Raw genomic sequence first — 19,342 nt, 5'->3', positions numbered from 1 at the left:
TCGGTGTTGGTTCGGGTTGGCACGGAGTCATGATTAAATATCAAGTCATTGGGCGTAATTGTCTGGTTTTTTTAGTCAATACAAAGTTTGGGCAAATAAATCATTTGCATATTTTTCACGTTAGATTCAAGTCGCAGCAAGCCTGGGAACGATCCAACCCCTTCGATAAAATTAATACAGGATATTTAATTATGTTATTTAATTATATTACATGCAAAAATATAAAATATTCATTTTTGAGATTTATGCGATATTGCTTGTGGCCACTTCATTATCATGGGATTATTACTTCACCCGGTGGTCACTTACCGGTTCAGTTCAGTTCATTTATTGGTAAGGATATCCAGTCCAAGGGCTGTAATGATCTCTACCGCCCAGTATACTGTGGTTTAGTCTGATCAGGCGATCCAGTTCAGTTCAGTTCAGTTCAGGGGCCACTTGCGTAGAACATATTCTCAACATAAAATTATGACATGTTATTTTATGACAGGGCTCGATTGAGCAAACATTTCACTTATGATTTTCAGTTCAGTTATGCACGTATTATAATTACTCATGACACGATATTTTACGTTACGCCAGACTGATGATATTTTTACCATGCATGCAATTTTATTATTATTACTTGTTATTTATGATATATGCATGGTGAGTCTTTAGACTCACTAGACTTGATTGTTGTAGGTACTGATGAGGTCGGGATCGAGGGCGGGGACCAGTGAGCCATCTTGGGTCGGCAGTAGTGGAATCCGAGGACCTCATTTTCAGCATTTACCATTTTATGCCCAAACATTTTATCTTTGTTGGATTATTTTAAATTGTTATTTTGCAAACAGTTAATTACTTCCGCTGTGCCATTTTGAACATTAAACTCTATTTATCATTTTATTTTACGAATGAGGCATATTACTTATTTTAAAAAAAAATTTCAAATTTTTCCGTAAATTTTCAAGTACGAATTTCGGGCCTCTACACGTGGACCTGATTAGAAGAAAAGAAAGTAGTCTCTTGAAGAAAGTTCGTAGGAATTCATCAAGAGCTAGATCCGTCATACCGGATCAGTTGGTGTCAAGTGATTTAATCACCAAAGGTATAAAATTCTTATGCCCTCTGAATATTCTGATAAAATAATACGAGCGTCCAAAGCAAAACATATTTTAATTGTCAAAATAAATAAAAATTTTAAAACTTCAGCAGTGTTTGGGCGTGTAGAAAACCAAGATCCAACAGTGGTATCAGAGCCAAGGTTTTTCTAAATCGTATGGTTTGATATTGAATAATTTACTTCTAACCACACAAGAAAATTTTTCAGAAAATTGATGCACCATCAAAATTAGTTTTTCCAGAAAACAAAAAAAAATTATTTTTCGGATCTGCCCGGAACTGTTCCGAGCAGACCGCGCGCAGTGCGGCGCAGCGTGCGGAGCGTCTGCATGCTGTGCGCCGCCCTGCGCGGCGCAGCGTGCGGACGGCGCATAGGAGGCCGCCACTGTCTCAAACGTTCGGGCAGCGGGCGAGCAGTGAGGGCGGCTGCCCGGGATCGTCTCGGAAGCGTGCTGAATGGTGGGCTTGAATTGTTTGGGCCCAGGGTGCAATTTTCTGATTTTTTCAAATTTTTGGGCAAAATTGATATTTTTGAAAAATTGGTTCAATTTTTATTTTGGAAAATTAATTTTTGGAAAATTAAAAATTTTCTTGTAAAATAAATAATTAGAATATAATTTTAATTATTTATGATAAAAATGAGTTTTACAAGAAATCAATTATTATTGATTTAATTGAAAATTAAATAAAGGAGTTTATTTAATTTATTAAATTATTTAATAATTATGGTGGTTAGTGATAAAATTATTAGATATATGATTTATCAATTAATTAAATTGTTTTATTAAATTGATGTTAATATTTGATATTAAATGTATGAAGGATGATCGAGAGCCTTGACAAATGTGTTAGGTGTATGTTAGGATATTTTACTGTTTTATTCGTTTTTTTTAATATTTGATATTATTAAAATGGCCTGGTTTATGGCCCGTTCCCACCCCATGAGATGTATCCCTTATGTGCCATGGCTATTTAAATGTAATTATTAGAAATAGTGGGAGATCAAGACTGGAAGATGGTGGGCCCGATGAACGAGATGAAGACATGTAAAATATTGGAAGCTCTTGTAATAGTTGCATTTGCATCCCTGCATTCACCTGGGTTTTAGACCTAGATCCATGTATGGCTCACATGGATCTAATAGTGTTGGCGATCGATCATCCTTATTTATTGTTGAATGTCATATTATGATATATGCGATATATAGTAGTATGGATGTATGTATATTATTAAATAATATAGTTGCATGAATCCGGCAAACATACAAACTCGTGGCACGTGATTTTAAAATTAAAATGATGAGACAATTTTAAAATTGAAAACCCTCATTTTGAATATGATTCAAAATTTATATCAAACCGAAAAAGTAAAAATTAAAAGAGTTTAATTTTTCCTTGCCTTCCATCAATCGTGGTTGCATGTTGATCGCTACCCGCGGACAGTGTCTGGCTCATATTATTGGGGAGGCCTGGACGCCGGAAAGCTATGACTTCCACCGGACATATGATGTGAATTGAGTGGAACTCCCATGACTTCGGCTCATATTATTGGGGGAACTCATGGCGACTATCTACTACAATTCAATATTGATGGGTCGGTTTGACACGCGAAAATAAACGGCGTCATATTATTGGGTCCTTATTAAACGTGAGGCAAAACACGCGGAGGTTGCATAGGGATGCAATTGGATTCTACCTTTTAGAAATTATAATTGGCTGATATTATTCGGGATTATAATTGGCTAATTAGACTCTACGTGCCCAATAAGGAAATACGATTTCCCTTTTTCATTAGAGGGTGGTGGAAATATCAAAATAGTGGGAGGGAGATTTATAAAATAAAATCCATATTTTATATCTTAAAATTATTTTAAAATAATCAGCAAACATTATTCTGTTTCCGTATCAGTATATTTTCGATTTCGTCACGTAATACATTCCTATTATTAACAAGGTAACCGAATCTAATTTTCAAGATAGGTTGGGAAATTGTTTTGAATTCGGAGAAAATGACATACACACTAATGTCAGTCCTGCTGAACTGACAAAGCTTGCAAGATGGTATGACCATAGTATGCAAGCTAAAGTGTAACATGCTCGCTTCTATGTCAAATGAATTGTAGGGACAGTTTGAGGGAATGTTGAATGCTGCTGACATTCGAATACACATGCAAGAGTTGCGTGGTACATGAAACCCGTACATTGATGCACACCATTTTTAAAAGCTCATGACTACATACTTGCAAAATGGGGTTGTGGCCCATGAGCATGATGTACGTATGACTAGGCTTATTGAGAATGTGGTGGGCCTGGGATATGTGATTCCTAACGAGTTAATTGATGACATCAATTTGTTGTCTTTCTCTTCCTCATTTGACGGGGTTATGGTGAACTTCAATTTGAATAAGATAGATGATAGCCTTGAAGAGCTAGTCAATACGCTTATAACTTATGATATCACCATAAAAAAAGGAATCGTTGTTTTTCTAATGGGCCTCTCGTCAGACGAAAATGGCCCACAAGGTAAAGGAAAGAAATGTTCTGCCCCTCACAAGAAAAACAATCCCAATAAGAGGCAAACTCTGAAAGACACTTAAAAGACCTACAAAGCCCGATAAGTTAGAACATATTTATTTCACTGTAACAAGTCCGGACATAAGAAATTATATGTGCCAGAAATGTTATGGAAATGATAAGTGAATGTCCAAGTAAACATGATTTCAACAAAAAACAAAATAAAGTTAGATAATCCAAATCCCACGCAAATATGGCACGCTAGACTAGGTCATATTTCCCAAAGAAGGATGCACAAGCTAGTGGGATAAGGCATGTTTGACCTGTCAGACAAAAATTCTGTACATGCTTGTAAGTCCTGTCTAAAAGGAAAAATGACTAAGACTCCATTCAATGGAAACGTAGAACGTGCACATGGTCTATTGGATTTGATCCACACGGACGTTTGTAGCCTGCTAAGTGTTAGCACAATATTTGGGCATTCTTACTTCATTACCTTTACTGATGACCATTCGAGGTATGGGTATGTTTATGAAACATAAATCTGAAGCATTTGAAAGGTTCAAAGAATTCAGATCTGAAGTAGGAAAACAGCTAGAAAGGAGTATTAAGACATTTCGATCTGATCGAGATGGAGAATACTTGAGTGCTGAATTTTTGGGTTATCTAAAAGAGAATGGGATTCTCTCTCAGTGGACTCCACCAGCAACATCAAAATTGAATGGTGTTTCTGATCGTCGAAATCGAACCTTGATGGACATGGTTCGATCCATGATGGTATTCACTGAATTGCCTATATCGTCTTGGGGCTTAGCGCTTGAAATTGCGGCAATGTTGTTGAATAATGTCCATACTCAAGCAGTTGATAAAACACCATATGAGATATGGATGGGAAAAACTCCCAAATATTCTTACGAGAGAATATGGGGATGTCCTGCTTACGTGAAACAGACAGTGGGAGACAAATTGGATAGTAGATCCACTTTGTGCTACTTTGTAGGATATCCAAAGAATTCTCTTGGATATTATTTCTATCATCCCAATGAAGCAAAAGTGTTTGTTTCAAGAAATGCCACCTTTTTGGAAAGAGAATTTCTATTAGATAGAAAAGACAAGATGATAGAACTTGAAGAAAAATTCAAGATACTCCGTTGACTATAGAAGTTGAACCCATTTCCCAAGAACCAGTAGTTGAAGTACAAGCTCCTAGGAGGTCTGATAGGGTTATTAGACCACCTGCAAGATATACACTTCTTCATGAACAAGGTCATGATGAGCCTTGTGTTGGATGTGATCCAATGGACTTTAAAGAAGTAATATCCGATACTGATTCAACCAAATGGCTTGAAGCCATGCAGTCAGAAATGGACTCTATGTATTCAAATCAAGTCTGGACATTAGTGGATCCACTTGAGGGAATCGTTCCCATAGGATGCAAATGGATCTACAAATAAAGCTTGGGGCGGATGGGAAGGTAGTGACCTTCAAAGTAAGACTGCTTGGAAAAGGTTATACTCAAAGGCAAGGAGTTGTCTATGAGAAAACTTTTTCACCAGTTGCTATGTTTAAGTCCATTAGAATACTACTAGTCATAGCAGCATAGTATGACTATGAGATATGACAAATGAATGTAAAGACTGCATTTCTCAATGGAGACATCAAAGAAGAAATTTATATGACTCAACCTGAGGGATACACATCAGTAGGAAGTGAGCATAAGGTATGCAAACTTCAGAGATCAATATATGGTCTCAAGCAGGCATCAAGGAGTTGGAACCTCAGATTTGATAGCACTATCAAAGAGTTTGGTTTTGCTAAGAATCCTGAGGAACCATGTGTGTACAAGAAAGTTAGTGGGAGCGCAGTAACATTCCTAGTACTTTATGTTGATGATATCCTGCTCATTGGGAATGATGTAGAATTACTGCAATCAACTAAAGTATGGTTAGCCAGTAAATTCTCCATGAAAGACATGGGTGAAGCATCCTACGTATTGAGAATATAAATCTATAGAGATAGATCAAAGAGGATGCTTGGACTCACCCAAGCCACCTATATCGATACCATTATAAAACGATTCTCTATGGAAGAGTCCAAGAGAGGATACTTACCAATGTGCCATGGTATTACTCTATCTAAGGCAATGTGTCCCAAAACTGATGAAGAGATAGAGATGATGACACGAATTCCATATGCGTCAGCCATTGGTAGTATCATGTATGGTATGATATCAATGCGTCCTGATGTTGCTTATGCTTTGAGTGTTACAAGCAGATATCAGGCGAACCCTGGTCCAATGCATTGGAAGGCCGTGAAAGATATTCTTAAGTACTTGAGAAGTACTAAGAACTTGTTCATGGTCTATGAGGGTGGAGAATTAAAATTGGAAGGCTACACTGATTCTAGCTTCCAATGTGATGTAGATGATTCGAAATCGACATCTGGTTTTATATTCATGCTTAATGGTGCGGCTGTCTCTTGGAAGAGTTCCAAACAAGACACCGTTGCGGATTCCACCACTGAAGCTGAATACATTGCTACATTTGATGCAGCCAAAGAGGTAGTATGGATGAGGAATTTTGTCCAAGAGTTGGGCGTTATTCCTAATGGAGTTGATCCAGTCCCGTTGTACTGGGACAACACTGGTGCCATTGCACAAGCAAAGGAACCAAGGTCTCATCAGCGATCCAAACATGTACTGAGGAAGTTCCACATCATACGGGAGATTGTGGGAAGAGGAGACCTATCAGTCGAAAGAGTACCCTCTGCAGATAATGTTGCTGATCCACTTACAAAGCCCTTGCTAGGACCATTGTTTGAGAAGCATCGCGAAGCATTGGGATACAAACAACTTCACAATTTATCCTATTTGTGGAAGTAAATATAATCTATAACTTCAGCATTTATCATATTTGTTGAAGTATTTTATATTATATTACTTCACAATTTACATTTAGTGACGAAGTAAGTGGTTCGAAAGACTTCTGTAATTTGTATTTTGATGAAGTAATTGCGCAAAACAACTTCGCTTTAACAGAACAATGTTGAAGTAAATTAATTCTATCACTTCGTCTGATTTCTTATTGACGAAGTATTTACTATTATGTAACTTCACAATTTGCAAATAACAACGAAGTAATTTACCTATTACACTTCATTTTTATTTTTTTTTGATGAAGTAATTGTTAAAAAAAGACTTCGCAATATATGACTTAATACACTAATATAATTAAACTCATAAATTATCCATCTAAAAATTATTAATATCCACGAATCCACAATTACATATTCATCAATCCACAAGTAACCCAAAAAATGTATCCACAAAACCAAAAGTATATCCAAAAATCCACAATGACAAACAAAATATTTGTCCCAACATACACCATCCATCTAAGCACCTACATAGGAGTAAACAAATTCACTCCATTCACTTCTAACCTCATCATATTGACATTGGGTGTAATATTGGTTCTTGATGCATCCTGCAAACTGAAATTTGAAACATAAAAAACGTAAGGCTGGATGATTAAAACATAAAAAACGTAAGGCTGGATGAGCCGCCAAGCTAGCTAGGAAAATTAAAACTTAATCTTGGAACACAAATATATTAACCCATGCTTAAAAACAATTATAAGAATTTCCCATGTACAACATATTTTTTTCGAAGAACAAGCTGTCACAAAAAAGTAAAACCATATTAATTTGAAGATTAACGTAAAAGAATTAATATATGAGACAATTTTGATATGATTAACATGATGCATGTACCAATAAACGCAAACAACAAGAGTCTCGAGTTCAATCCGATATGAGGAAACCAATAAGGACAGATATAGACCAAAAAAACAGGAAAATACAAAACCAAATTACCTTAAACTCCAACAAAATCTGAAGCCACCCAACTTCTTGTTTCAAGAAGCGAAATCAACTTAAAAGTAAGAACAGATTGAATTTGTGCCACTTGGAAATGATACAAGAATCTTGAAAAAAAGACAACTACTTACAGTCCAGAATCATACTACCGTATATGATTTCTGGGCTTCAAATTTCTTGATAAAACCAACAACCCACCAAATAAAACAAATGAAAAGAAAGTATTTTAACCAAAACATATATCAGCAATAAACAGAATAAACACAAAAGCTTAAGATTACAACACAGAAGATATGAAAATCAGGAACAAAATTTCCTTTTTTTATCAATAATATAAAATATATCACAATGACAACAATTCATCTTAAGCAATTATCTCAACAATAAAATATATCCCAATGGCAACACATTATCTTAACAATAAAATATATCCCAATGGCAACACATTATCTCAACAACAACACATTATCTCAACAATAAAATATATCCCAATGTCAACAAATTATCTCAACAATAAAATATATCTTAATGACAACAATTCATCTCAATCAATCAACAAATTTATCCCAAGAAGAAACTCACCATCTTCTACTACTTATTTTGTCACAATAGTTTTCCATGTATCATCTCGGTTCCTGTTAGACGTTGAATCCAATAAATATATCATATTCTTATCTTCATTGACGATTGTCAAGATCCAATGGTACCTGAAAAAATGAAATTACAGCATTGACTACCATGAAGTAAAAATCTATAAATAACTAAATTCTTACCCAATGTTGTATGGGATGAGGCAGATGCTATCTCTACACACTGCGTCCAACTGATCAGCAATATGTTGTGATAAGTTACGGCCATCTGTGCCAATCGGGCATGTAGGTATATTACCGGGATCCACAAACGAAAAATAATCAGCCTTGTATTTTTTCTTCAAATCTTTGTAGAGGTGACTGCATGATATAGATGCACAAATATATCGTTTAGAAAATTTTCAAAATATGAACAAGTACCCAAAAAAATATTATATAAATGCACAAATATTGTAAGTTAGACATTATATATACCCCATGTAAACTAAAATTTGTCTGGCACCTATCTCCCTCATCTCCATAAAGCGTACGATATCTTCTCTTAGCAACTGTATGCTTTTAGGACGTCCAAACATAGCGTCCTCAAACTCAATGCATATGGTATCCGATTCATTCAGCAATCGAACAACATGAGAGTAGATATACTTGCACGACATGGGTAATGTTTTCTCAATTTCTTTGAAATTGTCGCGCTGACCAGGAACATCCGCAAGCACAAATGATTGAGGTTTCCCATTTCTCTACAATTTAAAATATTATTCATACAAGTATTTTAAAATAAAACATTGTTTGAGCAACATATCTGACAGTTGCAAACACAAAGTCAAATGAAAACCGAAAGTACCTTTGTCGTTGGAAAAATAACCAACTCTTTAGGCCAACCAACAATGATTCCAACAGCATCATTGATGATTGTTGGTCCAAACTTAATTGGGATCGGAAGCTGTGCTTTTTCATCTAAGACAACATCAATAGATACCTTGAAGTTCTCTTCCCCAAGTGGAACATGGTGAATCATAACATTTAGACCTCCTTCTGATATTATTGTGCCATAAGCCACCACGTTTTCGCGTTCTTTTACAGCCAGGTGACATTTTTTCCCCTTTCAAGAACAAAAAGACATGAGACAATGACTAACAAACACCGTCATGTCCAGTCCTCAACACACAGTGCATATAAGTTAGAAAAACCGAAAATTAGACAATGCCTAACAAGAAGGGGACAACAAATATTTTAGGCAATGCTGAACATTAAGAACCCAGAGACGGACAACCAAGGCCTTAGAAAACAACACGCACCTCCAAAGAAATGGTGTGTATCTCAACCACCAACCTCATCAGAAACTATTGAGTCATACAGAAAGGGACTTCTCAACTAGTAGCTCTTGATAATACAAGACAATAGACTAGTGAGTCTTTGAACACAACAATATATCAATTACAATATCGAAAGACCTACCAATCGCTTGCATTAATTCTGTCAACACGTGAGACGCATAGAATACACTTGACTTATAAAATCTTAACACCATGTATTTCAAACTTCTGATAAGGTTGGTGGTGGCCATTTTCAATAAATAACTCAACAGAGGTACGACAACAAGAAATTAACCAATTATCGTTCCAATCAATACCATACCTCGGGAAACTGGTGCCGGACTAACTCGGTGCTTTGAACGGTGGTGGTGGTGGTGTTTTGCTTCCCTCTCGGTGAGTGGAACAGCGGTGGTGTTGGTGGTTCGAAGCCCACGGCGGTGAGTGGAACGGCGTGGTGTTAGGGTTAATTTTGAAAGAAAATGTGGATGGATATAATGAGCTCGTCTATGAAGGAAATATGATATAATCGATATTATTCAGTGACGGTTTCTAAAAATCCGTCGCTACTAGCGACGGTTTTTGACAAGCCCGTCGCTAATAGCGACGATCTTTTATAACACCATCGCTGACTAAATCGGCGACGGTTTAAAACAAACCGTGACTGGAAATGCGATTACATGCGAAAATTGATGTGTGAGGGCAGTAGTCTCTTGTGCATATGCGCGACACCAGCGCGCATATGAGGCCAGTAGCTACGATGCGAGAACAGAGGCACTCGCGCATATGCGCTGAAGTGTGTGCGCATATGCGCGAAAAAAAGCGTCGCTATTAGCGACGGCTTTTTGAAAAACCGTCGCTGATTAAATCAGCGACGGGTTTTTAACTACAAACCGTCGCTAAATGTTCAGTATAGTTTTGCCTTCTTTGTTAATCGGCGCGGTTCATCTTATTACTTCAGCATGAACTTATTTTTCTTATTTTTTTACTTCGTCAACATTGATATGCCGAAGTAAAATATAATAAAAAAATATAGTGAAGCCCGTGTTTTTAAACATCCGAAGTAAAATGTATTATTTTACTTCGCTTGTGTTATTACTGAAGTTATTGGTAATGTATTACTTCGTAATTTATTATTGCCGAAGTAAAGCATGCCGAAGTAAAATCCGATTTTTGTACTAGTGATTGTTAGAATAGATGTCCTGCAAGCCAACAGTTGGCTAGGGAATTTATTGACTCAAGTGAAATAAACAATCTTTATTTTAATATAATTTAACTTTTTATGGTCTTGTTATACTTTATCTGTATACCCATGCAAACAGCATAGATAAAGTCCTTGATTATGCTTTAATACAAATGAATCGTAATTCGATGTTGAAAATCATTTGTAAACACTGCATATTCTAAATTCGTTCCTAGTCGATTCAGCCGCCTAAAACAGGGATAAATGTCGCTTGAGCTCGAGACTGGCATCTGTGATGTTGTGTACTGCGTTTCTTGGTAAGGGCATGGAGATGTCCAAAAATGCAGATGAGTAGTCATATGATAATTATACCGAACAACCCTCCCTCGGACTTTCCAAGTGGTTATTATTCATCGAGAGGATAAGTCAGTGGTTATGATTGTACACCACTAGTCCTTACGACCCGAGATAACACTGAGGCTCTATATGCTAGGGCTGTGCTTTGACTCGTTTACCAGCTCCAGGAGAGTCATCAGGTGGCGAGGTTGGGTACAGTTGCGACACATATAGGAGCTAGTGCATTGTAGTCGGGGATTCACCGCTCACCTACGGGTGTGGATATCCTATGTGATCTGATGTAATAATAGTGCATGGAATCTCTGGCCAGAGTATGAGATGTACGTTGGAGAAGGAGTTCTCCAATAGTACACGCGATGCCACTATTATATGTATCACATAGTTATTGAATTATTATGCAACCCTCGATGAACCAATGGTTGCAGATTCGATCGTGATATATGAGATGAAAGGATCATACTGTACGCTAATCATAATCGACTGGTTCTTGCAGGCACTATCAATGATACCTAGGGGATCATGGGGCGATGCTACTAGACGCTCTTACCATGATCCGATGGGTGCAATCAGAAATGAGTTCTGACATTCTTAATCAAGGTGTTGATGAAAAGAATGGGGCTAACTAGGGTAAGCCCGAATAAGAATAAATGTTATTCTGAATCACAAATAATTGTGAACCCACGGCTAGCTGTATCCCTGAACCATTGAGGGTCACACAAGCACTGGATCGTTTGTTCCAGTTGAGAAAATAAATTCAAGGAGTTGAATTTATATTATGATATAGTAAATTTAAGGAGTTGAATTTATGATAATTAAATTTTGAGAAAATAAATTCAAGGAGTTGAATTTATGAGATAGTAAATTCAAGAAGTTGAATTTATGAAATTTGGAGAGAATAAATTCAAGGAGTTGAACTTACAAAATTGAAGTTTTGATTTATTAAACTCAAAAGTTGAAGTTTATTAAATATTAAATTTTGGAGGTGATAAATTCAAGGAGTTGAATTTATATTTAAATATTAAATTCAAATGTTGAATTTATAAGGGATTTAAATTAAATGTAATGTGTATATGTATAATGGGCTTGTAGGAGTACAAGACCAACATACATATTATTAAGGTTCTTAATTGGACTTTAAAAGATTAATTAATTAATTAAACTAGTTGGACTAGAATAATTAATTGATTAAGCCCATCAAGTATTTAATTTAATTAATGGGACCTTATGCTTATATATATGTGTATTAGGCTTAGGGTTAAATACAATTCATTCACAATTTTTGAAAAACCCTAGCCTCCCTCTCCATGGTGATTTTCGAAAATCACTCTCTTCTCTCCCTAAAAATTTCGGCCACCTCCTTGTAGGGAAAAAGGTTGAGCCGTCTCTCAAACCTTGATCTCCAACAGTCGCAAAACTTCTCCCAATTTTCTAGTGCAAATTGGAAGAGGAATAGATCATCCAGTCGTGGACCTGATTAGAAGAAAAGAAAGGAGTCTCTTGAAGAAAGTTCGTAGGGATTCATCAAGAGCTAGATCCGTCATACCGGATCAGTTGGTGTCAAGTGATTTAATCACCAAAGGTATAAAATTCTTATGCCCTCTGAATATTCTGATAAAATAATACGAGCGCCCAAAGCAAAATATATTTTGATTGTCAAAATATATAAAAATTTTAAAACTTCTGCTGCATTTGGGCGTGTCGAAAACCGAGATCCAACAAACATGACATGGGGGTGTCTTGTCTCCAAGTCCTTTATCGACTCGAGCGCACAAAAAACATCTGCAAATGATATATCATTTTAAGATTGAGAACGTGTAATATCTCATGATATTCATCGCGTAATAAAAAATGTAGGAACAAGAACTAGAAATTCAACCACGTAGCTAAATATCAAGTATTTTTAGGGGCCAAATTAGAATTTTAAAAATAAAAGTCAGACATCGATTATTTTTCTCACCCTTTCCATTATATGATTCCAGGTTGATTTCCTCGACGTAAAGTATATTTGTCACAGGGACATTCGAGTTAACGTAATATTGTACATTATAAACTCTTCATATTATGCCTTTTTGTAATATTTTAACTTAGAAAGCATGACTACAATATTCTTTATTCTTTTCCTCTAAAGGAGGAAAACCTAATACAAATCCAAAAAATTCCAGCCATTTCTTTGTTAATACTTCCAAGAAACACCATTTTCTAACAAAGAATTGGAACCTTTTTTCCGGTTATATATACTTCTTTCTTGAATTCAAGAAGGATTCATAGATAGATAATTAATTAAAAACTCACTTGCTATGGCTTCTGGTGCAGGAAAATCAGCAGCATTTGCTCTTTTAATACTCAATGTTGTCCTCTATTTCGTTGTCATTGCTATTGCAGCATGGGCAGTAAATCATGGAATCGAACGATCCCGTGAAACAGGTATTGTTTATCTTTAATTATTTTTTACCGTCACACATCTCACGTTTGTCTTAGTTTTCTGTGCTATGATTGGATTTTCTATCTGGTGGTACACGGTACCTCGTAAACCAGGCAGTTTGTTGGCTGTGATATATCAGCTTAATATGTTAAAGATATGTTTCTATCTGCAGCATCTCATCTTTCGCCTCCAGCTCGGCTTTTCCCGATATATTACCCGTTTGGAAACATGGCCACTGGTTTTGTAATCATATTTTCACTTATAACTGGGGTCGTGGGATTCACCACATCCATTACTGGCATAAATAATGTCATTCAATGGAATGCTCCAAATTTACAAGCAGCTTCTGCATCTTCTCTTGTAAGCTGGCTAATCACTTTGCTTGCAATGGGGTATGGAAATTATTACTTCTTTTTTCACTTTTAGACATTTATGTGAAGTTGCATATATATATATATAAACTAAGCATATGAGTATGCTGCAGGTTGGCATGCAAAGAGATTGATGTAGGGTGGACAGAATCCAACTTGGTAAGCCATACATCAGTTTTATACTTCAATTCAGACAAATACTCATCCTATTATAAAATATATAAAAAAATGTGATCCAATTCTTGCTTGTTTTTTTAAACACAGAGGACTTTAGAGACAATGCTAATACTGCTAAGTGGAACTCAGCTTTTCTGCACTGCTGCCATCTATGTAGGGGTCGAAGATGTAACTGCACGAACCACGGTTCTCATGTAACTATATCTACAGATCGGATCAGGTTTCGTGGTTCATCGATGGTGGGTCCTTGTTTTGGAAAGGGATGTTGTGTCGTAGATGAAAAACAAATTTGGTAAGAACGAGCAAAAATCTTTAAATATCCAGAGTCTATAATGTCAATGTAGTGTTGTTTATTTTGCAACTTGTGAGCAATTTAATTGACTCTAAAACCCGACAGGCAGTTTCAATATTGATTCTCACAAGTTCCAAATCTTTTAAGGCCGGTGAAAACACAAATATAATTTTCAGATAGAGCAAAATGAATAAATCCCAGATCTAAAATCCCGTTAACATGCTATCAATCATCACTTAATGTACTGGTATAAACTTCTCTCAAAACATGGATTCGAATCCATATAAAAACGAATAAAATCCAGCTCGCAAACACTCCAACGTTGTAATAAAAGAAAATTGCAAATTCACACAAGTATATGATAATATAAATTATTAAATATATCGAATCATATAGTATTAAGTAGTTGGGGGAGAATTGTATTTTATTAATCCCAAGTTCTTCTATAGTTATATTATACCACGTAAGTCCAAATTCTTCCGCCCCATAGGGCCAGATTCCATGGCCTTCATTACGCCCTCTAAAATTTCTCGAAAAATATTGAACCAAAGATTACAACACCACTACCTCTGCAAAAGATTAAGATATCATCTGAAATGCAACGCAAACGACAACAATGAAGCAATTGGAGGACCTAAGAACTGGGAAAAATGGATGCCAAAGATCTTTTTGCTGCTGAGAAAGTGTTGGGAGCCATAGCCGCGACAACTTCTAGTCCCTTTGCCCAGTACATATCTTTTAGATTAGGTATCCAACAAGAAACGTATGACTTGAATTTTATTGATTTTTATATAAAAACAATCTTGATTTTAATAATATTTTACGGTTTTATTCAATTTTTCATTTACTTTTTCTTTATATCATGTAAGCTACATAGATAAAGCCCTTAAATATACAATAGGTACCATAAGGTCTGTCTTGTAACGTAAGATCACGAACTCATTAGAAAGGGTACTGTATATTCTAAACATGTTCCTAGTCGAATCAACCATCATTGATAAGGATAAAGATTGCTTGAGCTTGAAACTAGCATCTGTAATGGAAACACTATGTTTTAGTGGTAAGGACATGGAGATGTCTATCATACAGATGAGTGATCATTTGATGATACACTGAACAACCCTCCCTCCAACCCTCCTTCGGACTGTCCAAGTGGTTATCATTTACCGAGTGAAAAAGTGTGCGGTTATGATTATACACCATTAGTCCTTTGATCGATGACAATATTGAGGCTCTGCGTACTAGCACTGTACTTTGACTCTTTTACCGAGTCCATTGCGGGTTATAAGGTGATGAGGTTGAGTGTAGTTTTGACTACCTAGAAGTCAATGCATTAAGGATTCACCGCTCGCCTACAGGTGAAGATATCATATGTGATCTGATGAGTTAATAGTATCAAGAATATATGGCCAGAGTAAGACATGTGTATTTTGAAATGGTGTTTTCTCAGTTGCACATATTATGTCACTATTATTACTCAAAGATATATCACACTGTTGTCGAATTCATTTACAACTCTTGATATTCCAATTGTGGCAGATTCGATTGAGATATGAGTTAAAAGGACCGTACTGTACGCTAACTATAACTTAATGTTCTTGTAGACACTATCAGTAATACCCAGGGGATCATGAGGTGATGCTACTAGAAGCTATTACCATGATCCGATGGGTGCAATCATATTTGAGTTCTGACGTTCTTGATCTAGGGTTGACGAAAAAAATGAGGCTAATTAGGGTAAGCCCGAAAAGTAATTAATGTTATTCTGAATCACATGAAGTTATGAACTCACACTAGTTGTATCCTTGAACCATTGAGGATCACACAAGTACCAGATTCTATATTTCCATTGAGATAGTCAAGTTCAAGGATTTGAATTTGATGACTGCAGTTCAATGGAGATCAAACTAATTGCTTATAAAGTAGTTTATAAGTTGATCCCATATAATGGAAGACGAGGAAGTTAGCATAACAAGTAATTAAACGAGGAGAGTGGAACTGCCTGTTTTGGTGAAGGAGTTTACAAAGCTGACAGCTGCAAAAAATGGACCAGTTGAAAATTTTGTTCTTCGAAATTTTTATTTTTCATTATATGAACGAAAATTGTACCCTCGACACATTGGCGTTGTCTGAGCGTCGATTGAATAATAAATTTAGAATATATTAACTAAATAATAATATTAGTAGTGGTTACTACTAAGCGCAAAATTCTCATGGAATAATTTTGAAGAGACTATAATATATTAATTAATCGAGTAATTAAATAAAAATTATTTAATTTAAAACATATATATATACATATGTATATATGTCTGTGTATGTGTGCGCGTGAGTGTATATGGATATATGTATGTGTCTATATATATATATATATATATATATAGTTGATAATGCTTTAATTATATATAATATTTTTAAGAGTAGAAAATACATACATGAGAGATTTTAAATAACAGAATAACAGTGTAATGATCTAAGTAGGATTCTTAATTTTATCAGAAATCAAAACTTAGAAATATTTCATTAAGAGTTATATGAAATAAGAGATAATTTTTACACAAAAATTTTGTCCATTTTTCTTTCTTCTCTCTCCTTCACATAAATTTACGGCCAACCCAAATTTTTAGAGAAAAAATTTTGGCCACTTCTTTCCGTGTGCCGCCGCAGCTCGCCAGATTTTTGAAATTCCGGTGATCCAAAAATGAATGTTTAATTTCTATGCTTGATAAAGATGTATTTTCTTGTTTATTATATTTGCTAAATGTGTTTGCAATATTTACAAGAATGAATGTTTAATTGGAACATGTGAATTACAAAACGATCTCTATAACTTAAAAATAAAAGATATTTCAATTAATGATGTCCAAGTAAACACGATATTGAAAACAAACAAAAGAAACAATTACTCCAACAATATTCGGCGGCGTTGGGGCGGTGGCACAGTGTAAGGATGGTGGACGAAATATTTTCTAAAAACATAGTGGTGGCCAATTTTTGTGAGAAGGAAAGAAAGACGGACAAAATATTGTGCGTAAAAAATATATTATTTCATATAATCATTAATGAAATATTTATAACTTTTAAATCTTATATATATATATATATATATAATATTTATAGATTTAAATTAAATAACTTTTATTTAATTACTCAATTAATTAATTAATATATTCTGGACTCTTTTACAATGTTTCATGAGAATTTTCTTACTAATTTATTATTTAATTAGTATATTCTAAATTTACTAAATAAATAATTGTAAACCCATTATAAATGTCAAGAGTATAAATCTCGTTCCTATAATAAAAAATGAAAATTTCGAAAAACAAAATTTTCCACTGATTCATTTTTGGCAGTTGCCAATTTTGTGAAATCATTCACTAAATAGACAGTTCCACTCCCTCACTTAATTAGTTACTAAGCCAACTTCCACATCTTCCATTACATGGAATCAACTCATTTATAAGCAATATGTTTGATCTCTATCAAGCCACAATCTCCAAATCCAACTATTTGAACTTTGACTATCCGAACTCTTGAATAAAATTCCTCATCCAAAAAGATTATTTTGCTGAAGCCGATGTATCTACATATTCGGTCTTAGTGGTTGAATCCGATGTGGTGTCTTGTTTGGAACTCTTCGAAGTGACAGCACCACCATTGAGCTTAAATACAAATCTAGAGGTTGATTTCAAATCATTCACATCTAATTGGAAGTTAGAAGCAGTATAACCTTCCAATTTTAATTTTATACTCTTGTAAACCATGAACAAATTCTTAATTCTTCTTAAATACTTAAGAATATCTTTCACAGATTTCCAATGTAATGGACTGAGATTCGATTGATATCTGCTTGTAACACTCAATGCAAAATGAAATATCTAGTTGAGTAGATATCATACCATACATTATACGGCTTATAGTTGATGCATATGAGATGCGACTCATGGTTTATATCTCATCATCACTCTTAGGGAAAATATCATCACTCTTAGTGCAAATAAACTTAGATAGAGTCACACCATGAGATATTAAGAGAGATTCTCTCTTGTACTTCTGCATAGAGAATCTCCTCAGTATGATATCAACATAAGTAGATTTCGTGAGCCCTAACATCCTCTTTTATCTATCCCTATAGATCTGTATTCCTAATACATCAAATGCTTCACTCATATATGGAGAATTCATCAACATAAATTACTAGGAATGTCACTGCACTCCCACTAACCTTATTGTATACACATGTTTTTTAGGGTTTTTTTTAACAAAATCAAACTCTTTGATAGTATTCAAATATGAGGTTCCAGCTCCATAATGCATGTTTGAAACTATAGATGGATATATGAAGTTTGCATATTTTATGCTCACTTCCTATTGAAGTGAATCCTTCAGGTTGCGACATGTAAATCTCTTCCTTAATATCACCACTACGGAACACTGTCTTCACATTCATATGCCATATTCCATAATATCATAATGCTATGGCAAACAATATCCTAATGGACTTGAACATTGCTGCTGGAGCAAAATGTTTCCTAATAGTCAATACCTTGTGAAACGTCTACTACTTAAAATGCTACTAATTTTTTTTGTAAGCTCATTTTTTCTCTAAAATCATATCTTAAAGCATGTATGCAATAGTAGCTGAAGATTTCACATTTTTAAAATAAAAGAAACACCCCCCCCCCCCAAAAAAAAAAAAAAACTGCAGTTTAAATATCGCCAAATCGTGAACCCTAGACTTACGCTAAAAATAAAACAAATATGAAACGAGTAAAAATCTTGACAACCACCAACATAGTAAAAATGAACGAGTATGAAAATATCCATCCACTCCTAATCTCAAAACATAATGTACAGAAAATATGGTCCTCGGGTTAGCATGCGCATATCCAACTCCGCCTACTCAGTCTTCGGCACCTCTAATATCCTGATCAATATGCTCACTGCATCATTCACACCTAGTGAGTCTAAAGACTCAACACATCTGTAACGTTATATCAAATACATATACATAACATGCAACAGTGAAAAGTACTGTAATTAACATACATTTCATGATCTTAAAAAAACGTAAACGTAAATGTAATAATTCATAACGTGTCAAAACATGTCTCAACATATCATCATATACGTGTTCATTT

General features: G+C 35.1%; 2 protein-coding genes across 3 annotated transcripts in view; both read left to right on the top strand.

The window, feature by feature from the left end:
• Nucleotides 1–13,360, top strand: part of LOC142554970 (guanylate kinase 3, chloroplastic-like) — a 31,471-nt gene extending 18,111 nt beyond the window's left edge. For both annotated transcript variants that reach the window (XM_075665589.1, XM_075665588.1), the window contains exon 2: nucleotides 13,250–13,360. The gene's annotated coding sequence lies outside the window, so the exon portion shown is untranslated. The remainder of the gene's footprint in view (nucleotides 1–13,249) is intronic.
• Nucleotides 12,661–14,387, top strand: LOC142554971 (membrane protein PM19L). The gene is made up of 4 exons (XM_075665593.1): nucleotides 12,661–13,360; nucleotides 13,531–13,750; nucleotides 13,843–13,888; nucleotides 13,994–14,387. The coding sequence occupies exons 1-4, from the start codon at nucleotides 13,234–13,236 to the stop codon at nucleotides 14,102–14,104; spliced, it is 504 nt and encodes a 167-aa protein (XP_075521708.1). The 5' UTR covers nucleotides 12,661–13,233; the 3' UTR covers nucleotides 14,105–14,387.
• Nucleotides 14,388–19,342: the final 4,955 nt, after the last annotated feature.

The sequence above is a fragment of the Primulina tabacum genome, chromosome 9, assembly GCF_025594145.1.
Source record: "Primulina tabacum isolate GXHZ01 chromosome 9, ASM2559414v2, whole genome shotgun sequence".
Taxonomy (NCBI): domain Eukaryota; kingdom Viridiplantae; phylum Streptophyta; class Magnoliopsida; order Lamiales; family Gesneriaceae; genus Primulina; species Primulina tabacum.
The sequence above is the reverse complement of the archived record's forward strand: the minus strand, read 5'-3'. Positions and strand labels throughout refer to the sequence as shown.